General features: G+C 38.5%; 1 protein-coding gene and 1 long non-coding RNA gene across 2 annotated transcripts; one reads left to right on the top strand and one right to left on the bottom strand.

The window, feature by feature from the left end:
* The first annotated feature begins 3,046 nt into the window (after window positions 1–3,046).
* LOC121783539 lies at window positions 3,047–8,516 on the top strand. Its single transcript, XM_042181638.1, has 7 exons — window positions 3,047–4,037; window positions 4,709–4,948; window positions 6,178–6,267; window positions 6,580–6,729; window positions 6,859–6,983; window positions 7,330–7,459; window positions 8,076–8,516. The coding sequence occupies exons 1-7, from the start codon at window positions 3,474–3,476 to the stop codon at window positions 8,199–8,201; spliced, it is 1,425 nt and encodes a 474-aa protein (XP_042037572.1). The 5' UTR covers window positions 3,047–3,473; the 3' UTR covers window positions 8,202–8,516.
* A 1,563-nt stretch (window positions 8,517–10,079) lies between these two features.
* LOC121784571 lies at window positions 10,080–11,669 on the bottom strand. Its single transcript, XR_006046731.1, has 3 exons — window positions 11,580–11,669; window positions 10,742–10,876; window positions 10,080–10,653 (listed from the first exon to the last, which is right to left on the bottom strand). It is a non-coding gene; the product is annotated as an uncharacterized LOC121784571 (long non-coding RNA).

The following is an 11,669-nucleotide window of genomic DNA, read 5'->3' as shown; positions in this document are numbered from 1 at the left end:
GAGTTTCGAAAATAAAAAACAAAAAACAAAATTGCGCTCGCCGGTCGCTCGCCGATCTGAGGCTGCAATAGCGGCGAGCTAATCGGCGAGCGCATGGGAATCGGCGTGCGCTCGCCGAAATTCTCGCCGATTCGGCGCTCGCCGGCTGCAATAGTTCGGCGAGCGGACCGGCGAGCCGGTGCGCTCGCCTCTATTGCGGATGCTCTTAGGGCTAGAACTTCAAAATTTATAGTAATACACAAAATTTAAAAGTAAAATAATTTTTAAAATGAAAATAATACTATATCTATTTTTTATCTCTCTTGTTTTACTCTCTCTTCATTAACTCATAAAATAACACTACATAAAATTTTGTATCAAAATTTAAATATTTCATATTTATTGAAACAACTAGAGCACTATATTCAGGTATGTATATTATATCATAAATTAAATATCAAATATATGTATTTGTATTGAGTCATTGAAGCTATAGGTGAGCTCGCCTAGCCAACTTGTATATTGTACACCTATCAGACAATATCTCGACAATAACTTATTTACCTTATTTGTATAGTTGTTAAAAGATACTCCATCCGTCTCATAAATTTAGAGCATCCACAACCGTGCTCTTGCCAGCGGCACGGTTGTGGGCCCGGGCGGTACTATTCATGCCTGCTCTCTGGCAAGAGCACAACACCCACAACTGTGCTCTTCCGCAAGGACGAGCACAATTAATATAAAATTCAATTACACAAAAACATTTTCATAATACTAAAATTCATTAAAAAAACCACAATAAAAATAACAAATTACAAATAAAATAAAAAGACATAATTAAAATCCTAAAAATTAAAAATTACATAATTAAAATACTAAAAATTAAAAATTACATAATTAAACTCCTAAAAATTAAAAATTACATAATTATTGGCTAATATAACCCGAGGAAGACTACGCATCCGGCGGCACCAACCCCAATTGTTTTTGGAGACCCAATATCATGGACTCGTGCGTTTGAAGTTGCGTGGGGGTCATAGTTGACCTATCGGCCAAATTGAGTTGGGCCAAAAGGGCCCACAACGAGTTGTTCGGGGGTGGAGGTGGAACATAGGGTGCGGGTTCGGGAGCAGGGGCAGATGGAGTCGCGGCGCGACGTCGTTCGGCCGCCGCCTTCTTCCTACCTTGCGGTCGGCGTCGGGAACCGCTTGGTTGGGCATCGGGGCTACCCAAGTTAGCTTCGCCGGCGTCGGATAGGGATGCCGACCGTGAGCGTTTGGAGGAGCCGCTAGAGGAGGATGTTATGCCTCCCTTATACTTCGGGTGCGTCCGCGTCTCCTGCCAAACGTTAAGATATTTGAACGACTTACCGTTCATGGATTGGTAGGTGCTCAGCGAGGCGGTGATGATGTCGACCTCGCTTCGGCCGCTCCCGGCATTCCGGGACTCCTGGATGAAATAGCCGTTGAACTTGCCAATTTCTTCGTTGGCTCGGCCGATGCAGTTGCGCACCATACTCTCGTTGCGCTCGATCGTTCCCGGCGGCCGGTGTGCATTGTACCGGCTAGAGACGCGCCACCAAAAGTGATCGCCGGATTGGTTCGTTCCAACCACCGCATCTTCGGAGATTTCCAAGTACGCCTTGAACAATCTTTCCATCTCCGCCGGTGAGTACGGTGTACGGTGTGAGGAGGGGCCGAATATTCCGTTTCCGGACTATGAAACGGTTGCGAACCGAACCATTCGGGGTTCCAACCGTGAGAGCCGCTTGGGTTGTCGTCGTTACCGGACATAGTGGTGTTGTAGGGTGTGAGAGGAAGATGAAAATGGATATGAGAGATTGATGATGAGAATTGTGTAGTGAAAGTGTGAATTTTTTGGAGTGAAATTGGGGGTATTTATAGATGAAAGTGTGTATTTTTGGGGTAAAAAAAATAAAAAAAATTAAAAAGTGGGGAAAAACGGTTATAAACGGATATAAATTTTTGGGGAAGTGAAATTTTTTTTTTTTATTTTTTATCGATTTTTTTAATAAAAATCCGATTTTTAAAAAATAAAAAATAAAAAAAAGTTTGAAACCAACGGCTATGCCGTTGGCGAATGGGAGACCGCCACGTGTGCGTCCGCTGGCACGGACGTGCTCGATACATCGAGCAGCGCCGTGCCAGCGGCACGGTTGCAGCGGTGGCGGTCCTTCGCCTTGCCGCTGGCACGGACGGCGGTGGCGCCAACCGCCACCGCTGCGGATGCTCTTATGGACATTTGGGATGACATGAGAATTAATGCAGAATAATAAAAGAGATATAAAAAAAAGTAATTATAGTATTGTTAGTAAAGAGAAAGAAGTTATTAAAAATAGAAGGGGATATTTTTATGAGACATCCCAAAATGAAAAATGTTCTTATTTTTATAGAACGAAGGAAGTATAATAATGATAATATGAATATGAATATGAATATGAATATGAATATGAATATGAATATGATTTATGGGATGATCAATCTACTGGTATTATGTGTTAATTAATTTTTAAAAATGTAAAGGAGATTAATTTATTACTTGTAATATTATGATGGATAAAACTTATCTATCTTGAATTGTATAGCAAAAAATAATTGTCCCTGAATCGTATGCCATGAATGTATCTGAAGTTATTAGCTTTTAATCTATTTATGTTATAAATCATACGTCTCTATCCTTTAAAAATATAAAATTTTGAAACGACATGAGTTTTAATGTACAATTCGTAACGTAAAAGAGAAAAAAAAATGAAAAAGTGATTGGAGTATTTTTAGTGGAGAATAACTATCACCTCATTAGAGAAAAAAAAGTTTCTTAAAAAAGAAAATTTCTAATATTAAGGGATGGACCAAAATGAAATATAATTTCTAATTTTAAAGGCACGAAGGAAGTAATAGAAAATTGTACCTTAGCTTTGATATGGTTGATAATGTTAGGGTGGATCACTCTGGGCTTTATATGGTTAATAATGTTTGAATGATCTACTGTTGAGTCAATATGATCTCAAACCCGTTTTCCATCTTGGGATATTAATTATTCGTATCTTGATAGTCGTAGCCGCAGCCAAACGGGATTTTAACACCGACGTGTCTCGTCAACGCACAACGTATTCCTTCGATCCATTTCTTCAATACGCATACTAACACTTTAATTGACAAGCCCTCCCTGATATTTTTGAGTTTCAAAGCTTTTCGTTAAATTAAACGACTGTTGCTTCGTTGATTCTCTTTCTCTGCCTCAATCGAACTGTATCTCCTGATTCTTAAGTTGAATTATTTACCGGCAAATCGGATGAGGAATCGTTGAATCTAGGGTTTCTGATCGGAACTCTGCCGTTGAATTGAAGAATCGGAGCCATTTCTCTTTTTTTTTAAATGATAATATTGTGGTAAACCTAGCGTGCTATTGTTTCCTTGATTGATAGTAGCGTGTCGATTGAAAGCTGCGATTTGAGATTTTTTTATTCGTTGAAAATGATGTCTGTGGAGAGATCATTTGAAGCGTGGGAGGAGGTTCAGCAGCACGGTCAGGACTTTGCTGATAAGCTTGCGCAGGGCTTTACAGGTTTGATTCAGTCTCACATAACTCCGCTGACCTTCGCGTGGCCGAATCCCCCCACACCGAAACTGTTTGAAGTCGAGTTTCCGACGCAGAGTTTTATGAAGAATGACTTTGGACTGTCTTTGGATAAGTCCACGATAAACGGCGTGACTGCTATTTTCGACGTCGGGAACAGGATAGGACAGGCGGGGGCTGATTTTGGGGCGAGTTTTAATGGTGTGGTTCAGCAATTCTTTAGGCGGCTGCCGCTGCCGTTCCGGCATGAGGAGAGCGCTGGGGTGTCGTTGGTGGCAGAGGGTCACGGCCGGAGGGCGGAGAGTATGGGAATTTCCCTGCAGGAGGATTTGGGGTCTCTGGCCGAACGATTTAAAGATTATGGGATTCCTGAAAATGGTGCTGCAGTGGTGGAGGGTTCAACTGAGGACGATACTTTGGCTGTTACTGCAAAAGCATTGAAAAAGTTGGGCCGAGCACAGGTAAAGAATTAACTTCATGAACCTTGGTTTATGATTGAAAATGTCCTGATTAAGTTGGCTGTCAACGGCCAGATTCGGCATGAGCTTCTCAGAAATGATGACTATAATATTATCAGTGCTATTTGCAGTTTATGATTTATAAGTAGACTTGAGAAATAGTTGACATATGCACTTGAAACGTTTCACTAATAGACTAATAAAACCCCCACATATATGGTTTGTGATTTTTGGCAGTAGTACTAGTACAACCCTTTTGGATTATGATTTGGTAATTGGCGGAGAGGCTAGAGTAGGCTTCGGCATCAAGAATTTCAGAATCATGAAGGCACATCTGTTTGATTTTAGTAAAGAGCATTGGAAACAATTTTCATATTGAGGGCATGTAGGTCTCATTCTTATACTGAAATTGGTAATCATTGAATTGGTTTCCAGTTCATCTGTCTCACAATGAATAGAAGACTGTATAGCGTCCCAGGTTCTTGTGTTTTCAATATTTGGAATTTTTATACGAAGTTCACAAAATAGGTGTATTATGAACTGCTGAAACTCTACTATTGTTTGTCTCTGTGTCTCTGCATAACGTTGTTGTCTCTTTGCTTTCCATCCGTTTACTGTGCCAACCAACTTGTGTCTGTTTTATGCCTCACGTTGGAAAAATTCCCTGAACGCAGGGTACTATCAATGTCACATCAACGTATGACAGTAGAACCAGAAATGTAGAGAGCTCTCTGGTTGCCAGAGGAGATTTATGGCGAGTTGAGGCATCACAAGGCAGTTCAACATCAGGCAATAATAATTCTTCTCTTTTCCTTGTCCAGCTTGGGCCTGTACTATTTGTTCGGGATTCCACTCTTCTTTTGCCTGTTCATTTGTCAAAGCAGCACCTTCTGTGGTATGGGTATGATAGGAAGGTAAGGCAAACTCATCAATTTGTTCTTTTTGGCTTGTACTTCCTATTCCCAAGGATATTGATAATGACAATGGTAATGATAATAATAATGATAATGGTAATGGTAATGAAAATGATAATGATAATGCTAATGATAATGATACTGATGATGATGATAATGCTTGTTTATGATAATATTCAGTTATACAGCTATATCTATCCTGGTAAGCTTGTTTAGATCATTACTAAAACAACGTGGACGATAGCTGAGGTCCTAATTGGTCAGTCGAAATGTTTCTCTCATCTTTATTCTTAGTGGGTGTAGTCAGTATGCCTGTCAATTATTGTTTAATTACATAATCATATGTATCTATATATAAGTTTGTGTGTGTGTTTAATAAAGCCAAGTTCATTGTTTTCTCAATTGTACTCTCTGTTAACTAAAGGTTGCTGTTTTTCTCTTATCTGGTTTGTTTTTCCCGTCTCTTAACTTCCCATTTTAATGTAAAGTTGGGACCATAGGTGATAGGAAGAATTTCAATTTGATATGCATGCTGATTATAGCAAGATTTATATCTTCATCAATCAAAGGGTAACAAATGATTTTATCATTTGGGCCAACTCTAGTTGAATGACTGATAAATAGACTTGTGCGTCAAATCTAATGATCATCGAACTTTTGTTTAAGATGTGCAAGAATTTTGATTAGTTCAACGGGTGGATGAGTTTTCCATGTTGTAAAGGAAAATAATTTGGTGTTACGTGCTTAGCTTGTATGAAGTCAGACTCACTGATACTCTTATGGAGTCTAGACTCTTAAGAAAATGAAAGAAAATCAAAGGGAGATTAGTTCGCATGCATAGTGGCTGACTGGAAAATAATTTGGTGTTACATGCTTAGCTTGTATAAAGTCAGACTCACTGATACTCTTATGGAGTCTAGACTCTTAAGAAACTGAAAGAAAATAGTAGGGAGATTAGTTCGCATGCATAGTGGCTGACTGGAAGTCTGGAACTACCATGTGTAAACTAACTCCATGCTATGTACCCATGAGGTATGAGCTATCAGTAATGTACCTGGAAACTATCTGAAGAACATGAACAGGCAAAGAGGCACATGGACCAATTGACTTGATACTTGTGTTGTGTAGATTACTTTTTCTGCACTATTGTTGAAATTATATTCATGAAGGTTCTTTTAAATGTGTTTTTTGTCGAAAACTTAATCAGTTTAGTGGTTTATGCTGCACAGAACGGAATGCATTCTCTTTGTCCAGCTGTGTGGTCAAAGCATAGGAGGTGGCTGTTAATGTCAATGATCTGCCTCAACCCTTTTGCTTGTGTAAGTCTGAACCTGTCATTTGTTTAACTAATGTAATTTGAATGTAGAAAATCTCCATGGAAAGAGGGAGGAGAAAAATATGTATTATGTATGCACTTGTGCATAGTTGCATTTTTCTAAGTATGTGCATGTACAAAAAATCTTTAATGTTTTTTTACTTCTGATCAGTTCATATCTGATTTGTTGTCAATAACTGCTTCCTGGGATGTCTATATACATGTTGAATGCCTAAACTCTTTCTTCTCCTTTCTTAATTAAAAATTAGAATTTTCTAACTTAGCTTAGCTCTAACATTTTGTTTGTTCTGTGCAGTCTTTCATGGATGTGCAGTTTCCTAATGGCCAGGTAACCTATGTATCTGGTGAAGGGATATCAACCAGTGCATTTCTGCCCCTCTGTGGTGGTCTGATTCAAGCACAGGGTCAATATCCAGGAGAAATGAAGCTTAGTTTCTCTTGCAAGGTGCTACTGCAATTTTCTGTCATGATATTTATTCCCTTAAGTTATTGCTCTGGACAGTCATTATATATATCAATGGTGCTGCCTTTGTCTTTCTCTTTGAACACTATCATTAATATTCTAATCATTCAGAACAAGTGGGGAACACGCATAACGCCTACATGGCAGTGGCCCGACAAAGCTTTTGCCTTAAGGTTGGAGCAGGCATTGGCCTGGAAGAGATCTGGTCTGATGGTGAGGCCAACAGTCCAATTAAGGTAACTGTGATTGCTTTATTTGAGGGAACCAATTTCAAATGCCACTAATAGTTCTTATTATATACAGTTATGGTCTCTATTTGTGAATATCTATCTAGTCATGCTTATTGTTTTTCATGTAGCCGGTACGAGTCATTGTTCAGGTTTTGCTGCAAAACTGTCTTATGTTACAGATATGCTTATTGTTCTGCATAGGGCCATTAGGAATCATTTTGTTAGGCTGTGCCGCAGTACTTACTCTATTCCCTTGTTTTGGTCCATGGACCTTTTTCACATTGTTTCTGATTCTGATCTACAGCCTTCAGAACTTTGCCCTTACAATTCTTTTACGTTTCTTTGGCTTCAGTTTATGTCCAACATTTGGTGGATGTTGTCCTGGAGTACATATGGAAGTTACCCACTCCGTGAAGGATGAATTGAATCTTAGCTGTGGCTGTGCTCTTGTGAATCATCCTTCTGCTTTTGCATCAGCATCTGTAAGTACTCGTGGTTGATGGCTATCTTGGTTTTGTTCTATTTATTACTCCATCCACTACCAAAATTAGTCTTATTACTCTATTTACAGAAAAAATTTGTCACCACTTTTTCTCTTTCCCCTTCTACTTTACCAACCTATTCTCTTTCTCTCTCAAGTTTTACCAATTACACATTCAATCTCGTCCATCCACGAATGAGACTATTTTTCGTGGACGGAGGGATTATTATTGATTATGCTCTCAAATATACCCATTCCATTTTTTTTACCCAACTTATTGAAATTTCTTTGTTTATAACCATTTTATTCATTTTGGACAACTATACCCTGATGAGTTTGGTAGTAGTATGGATTGAGATGGAAGATGGTATGGGCTGGTGTAAGTATATATAAGCTAGACATTTGATGGTATGGGCTGTGGGTTGTATTTGCTAATTTTGATTAGCATGATTAATGTAGTTGTTATAGGTATGTGTCCAAGTTGAGTTGTATCTATCAACTAATGATGTGGATGTCACTATCTACTGATATTTCAACAACTTTTTTTCCTTTCTTTGTCCTACGTCTACCTCCTTAGTATATATTTTCTGATTTATTTTCCTTGAAAATGGATGTAGGTTGGGAGGTCCAAGTGGAACGGGAATGTTGGGAGCGCAGGGGTAGTTTTGAAAGTTGAAACTCCGCTCGATCATTTTGGCAGACCTTCTTTCTCTGTTCAGTTAAACAGTGGAATTGAGTTTTAACTTTTCCTCTTTGCTACCTTATGTTTTAGAATTGCGTGTTCAAGTTAACTGTATATACCGTGTTCAGGGCAACATATGCCCATAGCAAGGCATGCCACTACTCCAACCAAGCCTACCGCTACTCAAGCTGCCCAGCCACCAAGGATGAAGTAGCAGTAACATCTTACCCCAGCTCGTTTCAATTTTTAAAACAATCTTTGTTTTTATTTTTGTTTTTTTTTGGTCTGTAATTACCGTGTTTTTATCCATTTCACACTTAGCCCAGTGTCTAGTCTAAGTGTGAGAAGTTTATGGATTTCTTGTTCTTTTTCTTAACTCTGTGTTTTTTTACTCTTGTTTTCGGCATGATTTTGATTTGGGAACTATCTCCCACTTAGCCCAGGTTCTGGTCTAAGTGTGAGAAGTTTTACTTGGTTTTTGATGTACCTGTGTCGTTGCCTAACCCTTTTTCCACTTCATCAAGTCGCTCGAAGGAGAGCTATAATACAGTGGGAGGGGAGAGGGTTTGCCAAATTGAAATCACATATGTCAGATTTAAAAACCAAACAAACAGATAGAATTAATTAGGGCAATATGAATGAAATTGAGTAAATGAAAGATATGAATGCCTGAGCAAGAGTTAGAAAAAGGATACAACATGTTTATATGTGGAAACTTAATTTCTCTTAACTTGATCAGTTTGGATGACGTAAGTATGATGGAAATGTTCAATTTAAATCCTTATGTAAAGCCTCTCTAAAATGTGAGTTATAAGCTAAAGTAGAATACTTTCTACTATTTTTACTAAAAAAAAAGAGGATGCCTTTTGATATTTAGATGAAAATTGCACAAGTAGTAAGGACTAAAGGCATTAGGACTTAACCATTTGAGCCACTTTTTTCTTCGTTTCTCAAACCCGCCTCATCAAACAAGGCACCCCCTAGTTAACTAAGTTGAACCTATATATAATTTTACCCGTCTTTTGAAACCTAAAACCCACATTTTTACATTTCATAAGCACATGAGAAAAAGGGGTCGAGAGATGGACTATTTCAAAAGGAAAGGGAATAGCGATAGAGGGGTCGAAATAAATGGGTAGTCAGGTTGATCAAGTTAATAAGTTAGGTTGATTAAAAAAAGTTGAAAAAGTTGAAAAAGGGCAGGAAAGAAGTTTTTAACCTGACCCAGTAAGTCGATAGTTAAGAAATAAGCCAGGAAGTTAAAGGCTAAGGTCGTAGCTTGACCAAGTGAGCTGCCAAGTGGCAAAGAAGTAAACCCAGCTTGATCTTGTAAAGTTGTTCAGATCTTGGTCTCTTGACTCATGTGCTTTTCATTTTTCTTTTTCCAGTTTATATTTTTAAATTTTAACCTAGAACCCCTAGGACCTTACCTAAACACTTTACTACCCTAAGCCCCATTACAACCAAAACAAAGACCTTAAGGAACTATCTTGTGCAGTCAGACTCGAAGTTTTAAATGTGCAGCAATTACTGAGTGAACAGTTCTAACATCTCAGGTGAGAAATGAGTGACTGAGTAATGTGAATCTTAAGGATTCAAGAAACATATGTTGCCCGAATTTGTTCTTGCAATAATATCCAATAACCCAAACAAGAAATATGACAATAAAAAGATGGAAAAGAAGAAGAAGATGACAAGTGTTATGATTTAGATTCAAGCTCAAGAAAGAAAACCCAATGACTACTTTCACAAATAAAAACCTAATGGCTCCACCAACTATCAACACAAGAACTAGCAAGCATACCTTAACAAATCATCTAAGCTCGGCAATAGATTAAATGCAACCACAAGGGATTTTGAATAAATCTTCAATGATGAAGATGGGTGCTCACAATGGAGACTTTGTTCTTCAATAATGTTCAAAGTCTGCTCACAAAAACCTTAGACATGGGTATTTATACAAGAGAAAAAAAATGTGCTAAATAAAAGACACAAAAAGAGTCCAAAAATGCAAGTCGCGCAAAAAGCCCGGTCGGGCATTTTTCCTCATGCAAAACGCCCGGTCGGGCGTTTTCCCATTGCAAAATCGCCCGACCGCGCGTTTCGTTCTGCATTGCGCGGCTTTCTTAAAACGACCATAGCTTCCTCATCCGGGATCCGATTGAGGAGTGTAAGATACTCACGCGAAGCTATTTCGACGATGCAGACAATGGTAGTCTTAGGAGAGGATTTGGACTTTATCTTCAAAAGAAAATTCTGGTTTGAATCAGACCTCCAAATCCGGATTGGCTCCTTGCCATGTCTCCACCTTCTTCTCGGACCACAATCAACCCATGGCCCTCGATGTCGTTGTATCCTATGATTGTGAATACCCGAATTCACATCATCCTCTCCTTCTTTGCGAAAGGATTTGTCCTCAAATCCGGTTCTTCAATCCTTCTGTGGGACACCCGGATTCACATTATCCCCTCCTTCTTTTGAAGGATTTGTCCTCAAATCCAGTCCGCGCGTACCTACAAGAGTAAACACAAACATATCAAGTATCATAGGACGATAAAAGAGATAAAAGGATTGAAGACCACAACAACCTCCAACTCTAACCTCAAGATCATACAAGGGAAGACCATCAACAACCATTAACACATCATTCTTGCTCAAATAAGGAATACCCTTCCACAAATTGACACAAACTCTTGTCCATCACATAGAGTAGGATCATGACAATTCACATCAAGCCTGCAAGAAGATATATCAATCAACAAATCAATTTTATCAAAAAGTATTTCACTCAATTGCCCCAACAATTTCAAGAAATGATAAAAAAATATGGGAACAATGTATCCATAAACCTTTATGCTTAACATGAAAAATAAGCACAACACTATGCATATGAAACTTGTAAAAAGAAACAACAACTATCATAAGATTCCTATCAAAATAACATGAGCACAAATATGAGAACAAGACATTTTTATACCATTATCCATAACATAATCCACAAGAGCCATATGAGTGGAAAAATCCTTCACAAAACGGCCATAAAACACTCCAATCCCATTGAAGGGTTTAACCATTTTGCAATGAAAACAAAGCAAACTCCAAGTTCTAAACTCATCAACAATTTCACTCCTCGTGGTTCTACTATTCTCATCCCCATACTTATGAAGCACAATATTACCAACAAACGAAAGCTTAGACATCTTAGCATGCAATCTATCCTTCAAGTTAGAATCCACAATACAAATATTATGCTTATCAATGCTTGAATTTCTCAAGAAAGGATCTACATATGATGTAAAGATGGGTTTATGACTTAACAATTCAAACTCTTGATGCCACAAATTATACACATCAACAATGACAAATTTATCAAGACAAATAGACTTCTCTAATCCAACCATATTCAATGGGGCATCACAAGGAGATAAGTTAAGTGTACTTGAACCTTGGGCAAGGAGTTCCTCGACTTGCCCTTGTTCCTCTTGATCTAATACCGGTAGCGTAGTCTCCAAGCCAAGTGCAACATGAT

The sequence above is a fragment of the Salvia splendens genome, chromosome 21, assembly GCF_004379255.2.
Source record: "Salvia splendens isolate huo1 chromosome 21, SspV2, whole genome shotgun sequence".
Lineage (NCBI taxonomy): Eukaryota > Viridiplantae > Streptophyta > Magnoliopsida > Lamiales > Lamiaceae > Salvia > Salvia splendens.
This window is presented reverse-complemented; position numbering and strand designations above follow the sequence as displayed.

Bases quoted from the DNA above. Each gene is read 5' to 3' on its own strand.
- LOC121783539 (XM_042181638.1), top strand. From the start codon at position 3,474: ATGATGTCTGTGGAGAGATCATTTGAAGCGTGGGAGGAGGTTCAGCAG. The intron at 4,949-6,177 runs GTAAGGCAAACT...TATGCTGCACAG, and splicing joins GGTATGGGTATGATAGGAAG to AACGGAATGCATTCTCTTTG. The intron at 7,460-8,075 runs GTAAGTACTCGT...AAATGGATGTAG, and splicing joins CTGCTTTTGCATCAGCATCT to GTTGGGAGGTCCAAGTGGAA.